Raw genomic sequence first — 17332 nt, forward strand, 5'->3', positions numbered from 1 at the left:
AAAGATGTGCAAAAGTTGATGGGAAGAATAGCAGCTCCCAACAAATTCATCCCAAGAGCTGCTGAAAGAAGCCTCCCTTTTTTCCAGGTGTTGTGAAACTCCAAGAAATTTGAATGGGGGGAACAATAGAGCAAAGCCTTCGCAAAACTCAAGGACTACCTAAAATACATGACGAAGCTGTGCCCCCTCCCCCCCTAGCTAAAGTCCTCTTTGCCGCTGTACTTGTCAGCCTCGAACTCCGCAGTCAGTGCCACCTTGGTACAACAAAAGGAGATCGAGGGCAAGCCAAGACAAACGCAAGTATATTTCGCATCAGAAGCACTGTTAGGGTTAAAGCTATTCTACTCAGAGTTAGAAAAAATTACCTATGCCGTAATCATGACAACACACAAGCTAAGGCATTACTTCGAGGATCATAGAATAGTAGTAGTCATCAACCAGCCGCTTCACAACCTATTCACAAATAGGGAAGCCTCGGGAAGAATAACAAAATGGGTATCCGAACTGTCCGAATATGTGGTGGATTTCAAAAAAAGAAGCTCAATCCAATATCAGGTTTTAGCTGATTTCCTAGTAGACTGGATATCTCCATGCATTAGCCAAACTAAGATTGAGGTCCCATGAATCATACATTGCGATGGGGCTTGGTGTGACAAGGGGGCTAGAGTGTCCACCATCATCACTTCACAATCGGGCATGAAAATCAGATACGCCGCAAGGCTTGATTTCAAAGATAAAGTAAGGTCCACCAACAACACTACTGAACATGAAGCATTGCTTTTGGGGCTAAGGAAAATGAGGGACCTGGGACAACATGTATTCATTGTGAAATTAGATTTAAAAGTAATACAAGAGCATATCGAGAAAGACAGCGAGGCTAGAGAGCCAGAGCTCATGAAGTACTTAGCCACAGTGAGATCGATGGAGAAATATTTCAAGGGATTCACCATACAGCACATCCCAAGAGCAGAAAATGATGAAGCAGACAGACTAGGAAAAGCAGCAGCACAAAATCAAGCCATGCCTCCTGACGTGTTCTACAAAGTCATTCACTCACCGTCAATCAAGGGGCAAGCCTTGAAGGTTGTAAACGCCATCACCAGATTTGACTGGAGGGCTCCAATCATGACCTATCTCAGGGGACATTACGAGCCTCTTGACGAGGCTGAACTAAGAAAAATGAAACAAAGGGCTAGGGGCTATGCCATAGTCGATGGAGAATTATACAAGTCTGAAATATCAGCTCTCTGGTTAAGATGCATAACCTCAGAAAGTGGAAAAGAATTACTAACTGAAATCCACTGTGGTTTGCGATTCTCACATCGAAACCAAAGCTTTATTGGGCAAAATCGTAAGGCAAGGTTTCTTCTGGCCAACCGCAATCCTCGATGCTCGAAGCTTAGTAAGAACTTGCGAGGCTTGCTAAAAAATAGCCAATCAGCAAAAAGTGCCTTCACTACCAGTACAGCCGATACTGCCAACTTGGCCGCTGCAGAGATAGGGTATGGACTTGGTGGGACCACTGCCAACTGCTCAAGGCAACTGCAAGTTCGCAGTGGTGGCAGTCGACTACTTCACCAAATGGATCGAGGCTAAGCTATTAGCAAATATAACCTCGAGCTCTATGCAAAAGTTCTTTTGGCAGAACATCATCTGCAGATTCGGGGTTCCCAGAGAGCTAATAGTAGACAATGGCAAGCAGTTCGATTGTAACGATTTCAATGAGTTCTCTGCAAGTATAGGAACCAAGGTAAAACTTGCCTTAGTATATCATCCCCAATCCAATGGAGCTGTAGAAAGAGCAAATGACATAATTTTTTCAAGCATCAAAAAATGCATGTACGATCAAAAGAAAGGAAAATGGGTAGACGAGCTTCCAAGATCATATGGTCTCACAACACCACAGCCTCAAGAGCAACATGCTTCACACCTTTCCGGCTTTTGTATGGCTCTGAGGCAATGACACCTAAAGAAATCAAGAACAAAAGCTTAAGAGTGCTAAAGGTCGAGGCTTCCTCGGACAATGAAAAGATCGATAAAGATATGATCGAGCTTGACATACTCCAAGGAGCAGAAAACCTTGACAAGTACCAGCAAGAAACAAGAAAGTGGAGGGATAAGAAAGTAGTGAGGAAAGAAATCAAGGTGGGAGATCTGGTTATCAAGAGAACCTTAGGAAGCTACAAGAAACTTGGAAAGGGCCTTATGTTGTCACTCGAAGCAATACGCCAGGATCCTTTTACCTCGCAGATCAGCTTGGAGCAGAGTTGCCACACTCTTGGAATGTGGACAACTTACACAAATATTACACATAGTAGCTACACCTACAAAAGCCTTCGACTTGTGAATTTATAAACAATGTTGAGGGCACAAAATTTACTTTATTGTATTTACTTTCCCGCTAATGGACCTTACTCTTTTCCTTGCTAGGGGGGCTCCACTTTGGAGGTAAGATTTTTAACAAGGCGGATCCATATAAATCTTTAACATTCTAATAAAGTACAATCCCCCCTTATCTTATGTTTGTCAAGCCTCGAAGAGGCTATCAACTTGCGTTTCTACGCAAGTAGGACTTGCATTTCCGCTCAAGGTCCAGCCGAAAGCAACAACAAGTTGCGGCAAAACCTCTCATTTCTGTGCGACGAAAAACTTGCGTTTCTGCGCAATCATTGGGCAAAAGCAACAACAAGTTGCAGCACCAATTCTAATTTTTAAACACCTCGAAAACTTGCGTTTCTGCGCAAACGAGCCTCGCATTCCTATGTGAGAAAAAACTTTTATACAAACTCGCACGTTTACCAGCTTTACATAATCGGCATTTATACAAAACATAATCCAACCTCGCAGGTTTGCAAGATTTACGGTCGAAGCAACCAAGAGTTGCGATTTTGATCCAACTTTACATGAAATTTTTAAGTCCACAAAACTCGAAAATAAGTTTTTGTTGACTTATCATTAGAATACACAAATACAAAAACTTTAGCAAAAATAAAAGTCCTAAGGACAACAAAATTTTTAATCAAAAAAGGCACCAACCAATACTTTTCACACAAAAGAATGAAAGAGGGGGTGACGGTTTTTTTGCAAAAAAGCCTCTTCATCCCTTTGTGTGAACAATACGCTAAGGCAACGAATCAATAACCCACTAAAGGCTAACAACTGTTGAACAGGCACCATCGACTTTCAGTAACCAAAACAAAATCTTCGCAAAAAATAATTAGGGGGGTGACGTTTTTCCACGGAAAAAACAGTAATTATTCCTATTTGCTACGAGTTTTGTTACAAGCCCGGATAGCATTTCTATCACATAACCAGGACTCGAACCTCGAAACCTCATAGCTTTAAGGGCCAAGGGGCTCGAACCCTCATCCTCGAAGCCTCAGGCAGCGCACCTGACATAGCAACCAAACATAAAACATCCTCGAAGCAAAAAGGAATCGTGAGAACTAGCGCACGAACAAAAAACGCGAGAGATGCCAAACATGACCTTTAACAACTACATTTTAATAGATAAGATCGAAAAGACACCCTGCACAGCAAATGTTTACAACCAGCAAATATTACAACTACCAAATGTTTCACTTCTTGACCCTAAGCTCTACAACAAACTAAATTTGGCCTCAAGCCTACGCCTCGTGCTGCCTGGAACCACCAGCTTCATCTTTTCCTCTCGTTTCTTCTCCGTTGGCCCGATCAAAACATACCAGTAAGAAAACAACTAAAAAAGGTACGGAACATAAAACAAGAAATAAGAACGCAAACCTTTACAAGTCGATCACGAGCAACTAGCCTCGCATGATCATGTTCGGAAGCTGCCCAGAATTATTTCAAGAAATTCTTCTTCACAATTTTAACATTCTTTGACATCTCTTGTCCTTCAAGCTTCGAGGCTAAGGGAAACTGATAGCTGCACGCACCAAATTTTAGAAAATCCGAACAGCTTTCGCCCTCCAGCAACTTCAGCATACCATCACAGCAAAAAGAGGCCTCATAATCACGAGCTCCAGCAATGACTAAGGGTAAGGATCCAAACTCTTGATCCATCCAATCAAATATTTCCTTGGCACCCTTGTGAGCAGGAAAAGGAAGGGGCTATGCACCAAATTCTGCCAAAGCAAGCTTATATCCATCGTGAATATGTGCAAATCTAGTCTTCAGCACCTGCTCCGCTCCATCTATAAAACCTTTCTGGTCCTCGAGGCTCTTGCCAAGTGTATGGATCATCGTATCCTTCTCAGCGCAGGCTTTTTTCAAAGATGAAATAGTTGTTGAATCTTTTTTGATAGTGCTCCACAACTTCTCTAGAACACAAGGATTGTCTTGTGAATTTTTCTCCAAATTTTCAACCCTGTAAACGAGGTCACTGCACGTCTTCACAAACAATTCCTTATTCTTCTTTAAATCTATGTTTTCTTCAGAAAGCGAGTTTTTGAGATCATTTAAGCTATGTTCTCCTTCTTCAACCTCGCAATCTCAGCCTCGAGATTGAGAATCTTAGTGCGGCGGCTAAGTACGGCTTTCTCCTTTTCCTGAAGCCTGTCAACGGCAACCTTGCCAGCAATCACAGCCTAAAAACAGAAATGACAAAAGGCAAGTAAAAACACCAAGAAAAGACCACATTGCTAAACCACCAAAACCTCGATAGTCGCAAAAAGCAATACCTTATACCCGAGGGTAGCTGTTATCGTTGCCAAATGATCAAGGTCGTAGCACCACAAAGACTTCTCGTACTCTGTAAAAACAGTGAACATCATATAAGCAAGCAAGTAAACAAGAATCAAACAAAACAAGAGACATCACCAAAATACTAACCCTCGGGATCAAAGGAATTGCCTCAAGTATCGTCCTGAGCAAAAGACTTAACCCTCGTAGGAACCTCAGAACTTTTCTCTTTTTCCTTGGCAATTTCGCCGTCCTCAGGAACCTCATAAGAAATATCAGTTTTAGCCGCCCCCAAAGCTGCCTCCGCTGTCTCACCTACAATCCGAAGTGAGTCCCTTGATCTCCATAGAAGAGGCGGATTGAAAGGGTCATCATCCTCACTTGACCCGGGCACATGAACAGACAATAATCTTTCCTTAATATCTGTGCCAAAAGCCTTATTGTAGTTGAGCACAGACTGAGGCAAAGCAAAACCCTCGGGCACAGGATCCACTCTTAGAAGCATTGAGGGCTCGCTGCATGGCTCTCCAGCTGCACGAACAGTATTTTGCAATTCCATCAGAAGTTTAATAGAGGCATCGCTGGAATCTATGAAGCTTAATTTAGACAAAAATTTGATGACATTTTTACCTAGCTCAGCAGGCCCCGGGTCAGCTTTGTCACTCTTGGCAGCAACAACAGCCTCGGGGACCAACTCTTTTCGAGGAGATTTCTTCTCAACTTTAAGGTGCAGAGACGAAGCCAAGGACAAATCCTCATCCAAAAATTCATCATCATCATCATCATCTAGCATACTCACAATTCTTACTGCATTCTTCTTACTAGCTTTTTTCAATTTTAGCCCAGCTAAAGCTCCCGCACCTTCCAGCTTTGACTTAGTGGTATCCGACTTAACCTCGGGCTCACGTGATGTAGGCACAGAGCTTTTTGACAACCTTGAGCTTTTTGCCAGAAAAGCTCAACTGCTGATCAGCAGAAGAGCCTTGACCAAGTAAGCCTTTCTTCTTAAGAGCCTCAAGACCAGAGGTCTTGGATTTCTTGCTAACCTCGACCACGGGCAAAGAAGCTGAGTCCTCAGATTTCTTCTTCTTCCCGTTGCCTCTGTTTCCACCAATCTCAACAGAACCAGTCGCACCAGCCTCGTGCATCCGCCTAGAGGGTTTGCGAGATTTGGCGTGAGGTTCAACCTATATGCCCATCTCAGACAGCACACGGTTCACTCAGATACCGTGAGTAACAACCTTACGAGCAGACAAAAACTCACTCTTGTGACAGGGTCCCAAGATATCCACAACCCGTATCTCAATCTCATCAACAGAAACACCGGCATTAGCTCCCTCCGGCAATCTCAATCCAAAAGAAGGAAAAGGAACTAGTCTAGAGTACCACGGCACAATCTTTATCAATACTTCTTTTGGTGTCCACCCACATGAAAGAGGCCAAATGTCCGCAGCCAAAAATTCTTCAACCAAGTTCTGCCCAGCAACAGACGAACAAGCAAGAACAAAGGCATCCTCGCAAACCCGAAAACCCTTTGTTCTCAAGAAAGCTGGAGCAATTGTAATATTCAAAGGAGACATCGAGCTAAAGAATGGGTAGAACGGCTGACCATAACCAAAATCCTCGGACATGTCCACCTTGATGTAAAACCAATAGCTAAGCCACTCGTCGTCCCATCTGTTCTTTTGTGCCATTAAGAGTTTGACCCTGGAATTTTTCTTACTTTCATTCTTTCTCCAGGTCGTGAATGTGCAACAGCCAAACTACATCTCAAAAGCCTCCTCCTCATCATCAAATTGAACCCTTTTCTTCTGAATATGAAGCTTGAAGAGCCTCGCAAAACCATCAACATCAATAACGCCCCCGAACATGCGCTCGACCCAGTAAAACTTAGAAAGCGCCACGAAGGCATTAGGCGTAAGCTGATGAAGCTTAGTAGCATATCTATTCAAAATTTGAGGTAACATCTTATCATAGGGAAACGTAGGCCGGCGGTAAAGAAATCCCTGAAGACCACAGCCTCGCTAGGATTGGGTTTTAGCACAAGATCCTCGCCGGGAGACGTTGCAACACCCTCAGGAAAATAGCCCTTGCTGACATAAAAGTCAATAGTATTATGTGAAACCAAAAAGCGGCTAAGGCGGAGAGTTGGAGAGAAAGTGTCCTTGCCAGCCATAAGCTAAGAAGGATCAGCCTCGACGTTAGTAAGATCCTCCCCACTATCAACATTGGAAGAAATCTCCAAATGCTCAGATTCCTTGAGATCCTCCAGATTCTGAGAATCCTCGTGAGCCTCTTGTCCCTCGGGAGCGTCACCATGCAACCTTGCTTGTTCTGCTAACTCTTCAGGAGTCGTTAATCTCACGGTTTGCTGAACAACACATAAAAGTAAATAAAAAAAGCAAGAAATAGAGCAAAAGGCAAATAAGAATGAAAAAAATGAATAAGAACAATACCTTCGAAGCTACGAAGATCAAGGCAAACAACCGAGGAAGCGTGAATCTCAAAGCACTAAGCAAACAACGTGCAATCTCATAGCAGAACGCGAGAGTAGCTTCGAGCGACCCATCCCCCTGCCTTTTACAGGGGAGCTAACGAGTGCGAACGGACACCTCGAACCTCGAACCGAAGTTGAAGCGACAACCAATCGGAAATTGACATCTCAGGCATAAAAGGTGACCGTTGGCTCATCTCTCCTCCGACGCTCGAGGGTGACATTTTTTTCATAGAAGCAATCCTCTGTGCGGGTTCGGCCCGTCGGAGTCGACCCTCGCCCATGAGGGGCTACTGTTGGGGATCGTCAAGACCTAAACACCCTCGAGTGCCATACACGGGAAAAAAAAACCCTTTAACCTCGCAAGTTTCCAATCAAGAGACATAACTTAGCTTGACCTCGCAAGTTCCGTGGGAACTCCTGTAGTAGTAAGACTCGTACCCTCGCATCTTCTTAGCTACTTGAGGGACTCGAAGTTGGCGACTGATGATTGATGGCTAAACTCCAACTGAGCTAACCCTCAAGTGTTCGGAGTCGGTCTCGATCACCGAGCTTTTACCTTTTCACTCTTTATTCAGGAACAGTACTCGGAGGAAGAATTCGTGAAGTTACAAGTTCTCGACGAAGCTTAATGAACCAGGTGCCACGAGGCTAGACGACCATCTCGGGTCGAGGATGGAGACACGAGGCTAAATGACCATCTCGGACGAGGATGCAGACACGAGGGTAGAGGAACGACCTGACGAGGATGCAGACACGAGGGTAGAGGAACGACCTGACGTGAAGGTGAAGTCTCGAGATTAGAAGGATGAAGGCATGAAAAACGTGACCACGTGGAGGAATCTAATTAGTACACGTTACCGCCAATGACCCTTATGTACGGCATATCCTAGGAATATAGTGGTTGAGGAAGAATATTTTCGGAATGTAGAGTGGCTCATGAGGCACTGTAAAAAGTGAGTCCTACCCGGTTGTAAAGGAATACCTATTGTTTTTCTATTTTTCAAGTGTTATCCTCCTCTATTTACAAATCAGTTCGCTGTCAGACTAACACACCGACACACAGCTTTCGTCTCGCGGCCTGTTCTTTCTGCGTCTGGTGAACCGCCTTGCGCTGCAGGTACGAAAACGGCGGCCGGGTTGTTGGGGTTTCAAGATCCACCAGATCATGCGGGGCAGCAGAAGAACTGTGCCCAAATTGATCGTGTCGGCAATCGTACAGTCAGAGGAGATCTTGGTATGGGAAATGGGAATTGCATTCATGCAGAATTTGTGCTCGATCTGAGCATTGCCCGTCCGGCGACTTCAGGAGACCAGAAACCACCTGCCAGCACAAGTGTTAAGTGCGAAAACTTTTTTCTCCAGTAAATGAAGAAGGAATGGTGGCTGGACTTCTTCATCTCCAGGAAAACGAGTTGGCGTATCACTCACCAGCTGCTCGGCTGTCCCATTACTTGCTATCCGTGGACTGTACAAGCAGAACACCATCCCACGCGGCACCACACCTGTTGGGCCAAAACCGGTATTCGAAACCCCACATGACACCCAAGCAAGCATCGTCGTCGTCGGTCCCGACGCTCTCTCCCTTGCCTTGTGAGTTGTGCATCTTGCTTGATGGGGAGGAACAGTACCGCCACCGTGCGGTGCGCCGGGGCCCAAAGGACAGGAGGAACGATGCTTATCCCGGCGCGCACGAATAGCACAACAACCAGCTCTCTCACGGCGAGGACCACACCGTCCACACGTACGTCGTCGGTACGTGACGATTCGTAAACCAAGTCCTAGAAAAAATCTCTTCGCGCTCCATCAAAACCCGGCCCATACCGCCATACCGGCCGTGCCGAGCGTCGTGCGTGCCTGTACTGTGCCGAACGGAGCAGCTCATCACCACGGCCACCACCCCCACCGACGACGGGTCGAGAGCCGAACCGGACCTGCGCTCGCGCTCGCTCACCGATAGATGCGAAAAAAGGCCGGACGACGACGGCGATCCATCGATCGGTCGGTCGGTCGATGTAAAAGCTCGATCACAGACGAGTAATGGCGTGCGGGGACGGCAAGAAAAGGAAGAAACGAACAAAAACACACGAGCGCTCGGTGGAGGATCGCTGTCTCGCCGGGTGGAACGTTTGCATACGTGCGACGCCACGGTACATCTGACTGAAAGCGCCCGCGCAGCGGCGCCGGAGGAGACGGAGACGGGGGTAGTGATGCGCGCGGGGCACGCGGATGCGCGAGCGGTTAGTCTCGGTTCGGTTCGGCTATGCCATTCACGGGACGCGACCGGCGCGCTCGCGGTGCCTGCAACGCCGCATCTACTGCCCTCCGTGACTGAACCGTGCCGTCGCGAGGGCCTCGCGGCCGTGCCGGCAGCCGCGACAGGGCGTAGGGAACGCCAGCGAGCAACTCTCGTGCCGGGTGGACCAGCCGTGACTGCGCGTCTGCGTGTGCGAGGCTGGGGAACGCACGCGGGCTTGTTTTTGGTAGATTGATGACGCAACGCAACTGAGATGATGATGATGATGAGGCCATGAGGGATTGCGGATTGGGCAGGAACCGAAGGCGCGCCATGGATCAGCAGCAATGGAAAGGGGTGGCGCGAGCGATTGGGATTTGGAAAGAGCACGTGGGGCGATCCGTGTAGCAAGCATATCTGCATCATGGATTGCGGAACAAGAACAGGCCAGTTATTATGAGCTTATGGAGCACGAAAATACTGAGGATTGGTAGCTACGAGCGTATCCAAAGTGTAAGTACATGTATCCGGCACCATCCTTACTCGCGAACGTTTGTGGTGGAAACAGTAGTGGAGCGCGGGGTACGGGGATGAACGATCAATTCCGTTGGTACCCACAGCGCCAACTTGTACAGTTTCTCAACCAGACAGGTAAGACCGTAGACAATAGTTTACCAGTATATCATACACTGCGACGCAATGCAGATGATATTTTCGTACCCATGATCTTTTTCTTGAGAAAGAAAAGAAGTTTACCCAGCACAAGTTTTTTTTATTTTATTTCACTTTTTGCCAGGAACCTTGTATTTTACTTAAAGTTCCGGGAGAAGAAAATTGCTCAATCAGGGAAGGGCAAAGCCTTTAAAAACCACAGGAAAGTGCACGCAGTATTTTAAGGAGCTCTCTCCACGCCCCCGTGCTCGCTCCCAGGACAGTCCCATCAGCTAGGCAGGCCAGTCCCCCCGCCGCCCCCACCCCTCCCGCTCGCCGGAGGCCCCGGCCGGCGGCGATGGGGCACGGCGCCAGCTGCGGCCGCCCCAGCGAGGAGGTCGACTTCTTCGGCGCCGCGCAGTCGGGCGACCTCGACCGCCTGGCCGCCGCCCTCCGCTCCCGCCCGTCGCTGCTCGCCCGCAGCACGCTCTTCGACCGCCTCTCCGCGCTGCATATCGCCGCCGCGCACGGCCACCTCCAGGTACCACGAGGCGGCGAACCGCCAGCGCCACCTCGCTTGCCTCTTGATTTCACTCAGTCTCGCCGCGGCCACCCACTCCTCTCCCGGTTTCTTGCCGCCGCCGACTAACTGCGATGTGCGATTCCTTTCCGTCCTCAGGTGGTCTCGCTGGCATTGGATCTTTGCGTGCACCCGGACGTCGTTAACCGCCACAAGCAGGTTCGCACGCCGCCGCCGCTTCATGTTCTCCCTCTCTCCTCTGTTGTTCCCGCCTGACATCTCGGGCCTTCAATTTGTCGCAGACGGCGCTGATGCTTGCGGCGATGCACGGGAAGACGGACTGCGTCCGGCGGCTGCTCGACGCCGGCGCCAATGTGAGCCTCACGGACACCGTATTGGTGGTTGCAACTTGCGGTTGCTGGTCATGGAGTCGGAATACTAAATGGCGCTTCCCTTCCCTGCTTGGGTGTGCAGATCGTGATGTTCGATTCGTCGCACGGGCGGACGTGCCTGCACTACGCGGCGTACTACGGCCACGCCGACTGCCTCCGGACCATCCTCTCGGCGGCCAAGTCGGCGCCGGTGTCGGAATCCTGGTTGGCCTTCGTCGCCCCGGAGACACCACCGTCCTTGGTGCTCTTCGCTAATCTGTTCTCAGCTGTGGGGATGCAGGGGGTTCGCGCGCTTCGTGAACGTGCGGGACGACACCGGGGCGACGCCGCTGCACCTCGCGGCGAGGCAGGGCTGGCGGCGCTGCGTCCACGTCCTGCTCGAGAACGGCGCCATCGTGTCCGCCTCCAGTGGCGCCTTCGGGTCGGGATTCCTCCCCTCCCATGTCAATCAAACGGCGTATTTTTATGTGAAAAAAAAATCGCACCTTTTGAGGAAACTTTTGTCATGTATTTGACTCGAGCGCGCGCTCCTGCAGATTCCCCGGGAGCACGCCGCTGCATTTGGCCGCGCGCGGCGGCAACCTCGACTGCGTCCGGCAACTCCTCTCCTGGGGCGCCGACCGCCTCCAGCGAGACTCCGTCGGGTGTGTAACCATTTCTTTCTGAAATGCCGATGCAATGTTACCTTCAGAGTTCAGTAGTAAATCTGAAGCGACTGCGTTCGTCAGTCCATTCCGCGCCGTACTTACTGATGCGGTGGGTTGGTTGATTTCCTTCCTTCCTGCAGGAGAATTCCGTACGAGGTTGCCGTGAAGCGAGGGCACGTCGCGTGCGCGGCGCTGCTGAACCCGTCGTCCGCGGAGCCCCTGGTGTGGCCGTCCGCGCTCAAGTTCATCAGCGAGCTCGAACCCAACGCCAAGTCCCTGCTCGAAGCGGCGCTGATGGAGGCCAATAGGGAGAGGGAGAGGAGGATCCTGAAGGGGACCAAGAACGCATTGCCGTCGCCGTCGCGTTCCGATGACGCCGCCATAGCTGAGGTAAATAAATTCCATTGCAAGTTGCGAACAAATATCTCTTCTGGTGCTATTCCTCATGGCATCCTGTCTTGGAATGACTCGAGTAGCTTCGTTACGCTCTGCTGGTATGATCACGAATTACCGAACTTAGTCAAATCCCAAGTGTCACGCTGCACGGTTTAGAGTTTCAACGCAGGGTCACTTGCTCCAAAACGTACTCGCACTATAAACAAGCACCCGTCTTGATCCGAGAGGGACAAGTGACATCTTGAGGAGTGTTAAAGATCAGTATACTATTAAGGACGCTTAACCAGCGGCTGTCAGCTTGATGGCTACTGCTACTGGCTTTTCCGGCAGTATTTTAACACTCTGCTTATCGCTAATGCCAAGCCCGGCACATGTTTGCCAAACTGCGGGCAGCAATGTGCGCATCCACTTGCTCGATCGGCCCATTGCCCATCTGAGCAACCGCGCCAATCCATATGAGCTCGGCATTATCCAAAGCGTCTCTAATCCAAATCAATGTACGATCACACATGCATGATTTGATGATCTGGTCTGCGTTCCCCGTGGCGCGGATCTTGTTTCGGAGTAGATGGCTAACACCCACAGGTGCGGCGTGACCGTGTGCAGGCTAGCGACGCGGAGGTGTGCAGCATCTGCTTCGAGCAGGCGTGCAGCATCGAGGTCCGGGAGTGCGGGCACCAGATGTGCGCGGCGTGCACGCTGGCGCTGTGCTGCCACGCCAAGCCCAACCCGGCGACGCAGTCCCAGCTGCTGCCGACCTGCCCCTTCTGCCGCGGCGGCATCGCGGCGCTGGTGGTGGCAACGCGGGCGCCGGCCGGCGGCGACGACGAGGAGGGGAGCAGACTGGAGTCGCCCAGGCACCGGCGGTCGCGCCGGGCCATGAACCTCAGCGGCGACGCCGGCAGCACCAGCAGCCTCATGGGCAGCATCGCCTCGTCCATCGGCAAGATGGGCCGCCGGCGAACGGATAGCAGCGAGCAGGTCGACGACAAGCCGTAGCAAAGCATTCTTTGCTCCTTCACGGAGTCCATCCATCCAGATGAAACCAGTGCATATATGATCGTCGTCGTCATCCTCGCCGCCGCCATCGATCATGGAACGAACAAGCCGTTGTTTTTGTAGATTATTTTTGGCAAATGAGTTATTCACCTGTGAAGATTCATTCGAGGGATCCAGTGCTGTAGATCCGATCGATCATCCGAATAAGCAGCCAGTCCGTCCGTCCTTGCCTCGCAGCCCCCATGCGGCCGTGCTCCCCTCGTTGGAGTTCTTGAAACGCCGCCGTGCGTGTCCGATTCGCAGAGATCTGGCCCGGTCTGATAATGGGAACCCCGGTACAAATCCATGTGACCGATTCATATGATTGCCCGAATGGGACTGCGCCACTCAGGGCCGCCCAGTTGCTGCCCTCAGAATTTGTCCCAATCTCGTCAAGATCTTGGCTCCGGTCCTGCCTGAATTCTGATCTGGGGAGTGTGCCCCAGTGGTGGCGATTGCGCTTTGGATCCCCTGAACAATGGGGGATAATAGAACTGGGGACAGGGATCACCGCAAGTTTCCTCTTGCTCTTGGATCGGACCAACACCAACTCCATCTCGTTCTTTTTGAGAAATGATTTTGAGAGACAGGGAGATTGGATTGGATTGGACCAACTGCTGCTAAATGAGATGGAGGGGGGCAACTGCTGCCACTCATTGACGTCATGGCTTGTCTGTCCCCAGTGAGCTGCTGTTAATACACGCTTTATTATACTGGCTGCTGACCGTCTGTTGACTTGTTGGGCCAACTGTGCAGTTCCTGGACCAGCCCGTGAAAAAACATATTTTTTGCAAAAAAAAAAACTTGTAATTGGAAAAGATAGGTTTGGCTACACAAGAACTCAAGAGGTGAAACTGTGAACCATGCTCCCTCCTTGGCATGGGTAAAGAAGCATGAGCCTCTCCAGGTTGCAGACAGCTCCCTGACCGTGAGCATCCTCAGCACCTGAGAGTATGATCATCTGCACGGCAGTGCAAACCTGTGTTGCACAGTTCAACAGGAGCATCCGGAAGAAAGAAACACAGTGGGTAAACCTGTGGAAGTTACTAGTAGGAGTACATGAGCTGACAGTGGGCGAGACGACCTTTCGCAGAAAACGAGGAGAGCCGACGTGACATCACTTGGACAGGAACGCTAGCACTTCCCCGGAAATGTGACGATGTCAGCGGCTGGTGTACGTAGAAAGAAAAGAAAGGCACTGCGCAGCGCAGCGCAGCACTGAACCATGGCGAGGGCGTAAAGACGCTGCAGACAGATTCCTCCCTGCCCTCGTCTTCGTCTCGATCTTTTAACCCTGAGCATTGAACAAACCAAAACCAAACCCATCATGCCGAGAGTTGCAACCGTGGCGTATGGCGAAGGATGCTGAATCGCACGAGGACAATGCGGGTCGTGTTAAGATCCAAACCAGTTTGGCGTGCAGGAGGACCAAAGCTGAGACAGCTGCTGTCGCCAAAAGCAGGGGAACGGACGGATGCATCGACACAGTGCTGGGAGCGGTAGCTCGGTAGATCGAACAGTTGCTGAATATTCTGCATTTTGTCACGTCTACGGGCACACTACATCAGACCAGGCAAACAATTCACTGATGAAAGGAATGCCATGAGTTTAATCGCTGAAAGTACTAGGTAATTGGCAACAAAGACCTGTTGTTACTGTCCCCATCCCAGATGATCCCAGAGCAAAAGAGATGGAGGCAGTAGGCAACAATGCACTGGAGCCCCGGGCAACGCGCCTCGCGATCGACTCCATATGTTCATGATATGCAACAGACAAACGGGCTTTGATATACTTCTCGAGAAGCGAAAGCTACATTCTTTGATATAGCCAATGCTGCACTACGCACCCAAAATACTGTAATATCACCCTTCCTCCCTCTCTCCCTGTCAGCATGGCACATGCTCGTACAAGCGGGGCCATTGGCTAGCGAGCGTTCGTCGCTACCGGTTAGCGGCGACCCGAAGGCCGAAGCTACTGTTCTTCCTCCTCCTTCCCTCTTTCATCTTCCTTCATCTTTCTTTCCTCTGACAGCACCGGACGACCATCGCCCCGCCCTCCTCCACCACCTGCCGCGGCCGGCGGCGACCTCGCCGCCGTGCCGCTCCGCCCACCTCCCGCCGCTACCTCCTCCCCCGCCCTTCCTAACCGCTCCTCTTCGTCGCCCCCGCCGCCGGCACCGCCCACCGGGGGTCCTCCACCACCCGGCCGACGGCGCCATCGCCGCCCGGCCTCGCTGCCCACAACCTGCAACCGCCGCCGGGCCTGCCGCCGCCACCAGCCTTCTCTCTATCGCTGGACATCACAGCCCCAGATCCCCAACCCTCAAACCCTAAAGATCCTAATCCGACTCCTCTTCCTCCAATACGAGAAGCTAGATCTCACCGCCGGTGATGACCGGCGTCGCTAATCCGTTTTTGCAGAGGGGGCGACGGGATTTGAGCGATGAGCGGCGGCGAGAAAGGCTCCAGGAGGAAGATGACCCGTCGGTCGCTGGAGCCTCGGAGCTGATAAGGCCGCCTCTCGGCCCTCGAGGTCACGTGCGTGGGCGCAACGGGCGCCGCGTGTCCATTCGTCTGTACCTGCTAGCGACGCTCGCGCGCCCGATAAGGAAATTGTCGTAGAAGTGCCATGAAAGAGAGCCACAGGAGGATAAGCTAGAAATACTGAGAAAGATTATCCATGCTCTTCTACTAATACACCCTCCTAAACTTTAGTATGATACTAATTAGAAATATTAAATATAATCTAATTACAAAATTAATTGCACAGGTTGAGTCTAATTCGTGAGACGAATCTATTAAGCTTAATTAGTCCATGATTTGACAATGTGGTGCTACAGTAACCATTTGCTAATGATGGATTGATTAGGTTTAATAGATTCGTCTCGCGAATTAGTATAGGGGTTCTGCAGTTAATTTTATAATTAATTCATATTTAGTCCTCCTAAAGAACATCCAAACATCCGGTGTGACCCTCTTAAAGTTTAGAGCTCCCATCCAAACACCCCCTAAAAACGTGATAAGACCAACCATCACGATAATTCGCAGGGCCCCGTCCCTGACATGGTATGGCAATGGCTCCCTGTCACGCAGTGGTTAGGCTAATCCCAGTGGGGGTTTCATAGAGGTTTCATGCATATTAAATATAGTGACATATCAGTATATGTGATGACATGACATGATAGTTATGAAGTGAGAGGGGGAAGAAGTTTCATCAGGATGAAACTGTGTATACACTGTTTCCAAGATTATGAAACTTGCATTGGGGGCTATAGAGTTTCATTTCATCTAACCATATCCAATCACATGCCTCACAATTAAATGTTATGATCATTCTATGAAATCGTGAAATTAAACTATGCACTGGGACTCTCATGAGAATACACCTCATGGGATGATGTGGCATCTTTGGAAACAATACGATGAAACTTCGCACGGGGACTGGCCTTAGTGGTTACCTGCAAATTGCAACCTGCAACTGCTCCAAGGAATAAGGATTAGCAGCGGAAGAGAAGGTAATCGAGGAGCATATGACAAGATCGGCGTGTCACTTGGGTTGGAAGCCCAAACCCTGGAAGACCGAATATTCCAGGGGGACATGCAGACAGCATGACCGCAGCCTGCAGGAGGCAGGGAGGCAAGGGCCGTGTACCACGACGCTGCTGGTAACGTGAAGGGCAGAGAGGGGAGGGGGAGACCCGGAAGAGCCGTGTGACGTCGTAAAATCGCGGAGTGAATTCAGATGATGGGACCCGAGTCACCGCAACACTGGGGCCGGTGCCGGTCTGCATCTTCCCTTCGCTTGTGTTGTGTCATGCGTGACTGTGTCCAAGCACTAGCAGGCGAGTTGTGTACTGGCTGTAGCAGTGGTACTCGCAACAAGTGCGTGTCCTGTGGCAAGTGTAGTGTGTAGCCTATGGGGTATGGTCAAGGAACAGGAGGCCATGGGCAGGTAGTCTGGTCGTTGCGGGCTCCATTGCCCGTAGCAGCATCACGGAAAAATTCGTTGTAGGAGTCTTTGTTGTAGACTTGTAGCCTGTCGATGCGTCTGAAGAGTGAAGACTGAACACTGAAGCAGTGGCAGCACGCAGCAGTGTAGTAGTGAGACAACGCATGGCCGCGGCCCACGGGCCCTGGGACGGCGCCGGCGCGTGGCACCAGGCCTGGGTTACCCTTACTGACTGGGCTGGGTGGGGGAGGTTTCTGCCGGATGGGCTGAATTTCGTCCAATGTCAGCCCACCTTGCACGTCCGGATGGCGGATGTGAATGGACCGGACAGAAGGAGGAAGACGTTCC

At 50.3% G+C, this 17332-nt stretch overlaps 1 protein-coding gene across 1 annotated transcript; it reads left to right on the forward strand.

Annotated features, from left to right (window-relative positions):
• The first annotated feature begins 10253 nt into the window (after positions 1-10253).
• On the forward strand, positions 10254-13233 carry LOC117840956 (E3 ubiquitin-protein ligase XB3). Its single transcript, XM_034721502.2, has 8 exons — positions 10254-10584; positions 10723-10782; positions 10866-10937; positions 11038-11159; positions 11236-11376; positions 11492-11599; positions 11743-11992; positions 12605-13233. Exons 1-8 carry the CDS (start codon positions 10402-10404, stop codon positions 12995-12997), a joined length of 1329 nt encoding a protein of 442 aa, XP_034577393.1. The 5' UTR covers positions 10254-10401; the 3' UTR covers positions 12998-13233.
• Positions 13234-17332: the final 4099 nt, after the last annotated feature.

Source organism: Setaria viridis, chromosome 9 (assembly GCF_005286985.2).
Source record: "Setaria viridis chromosome 9, Setaria_viridis_v4.0, whole genome shotgun sequence".
Classification (NCBI taxonomy): Eukaryota; Viridiplantae; Streptophyta; class Magnoliopsida; order Poales; family Poaceae; genus Setaria; species Setaria viridis.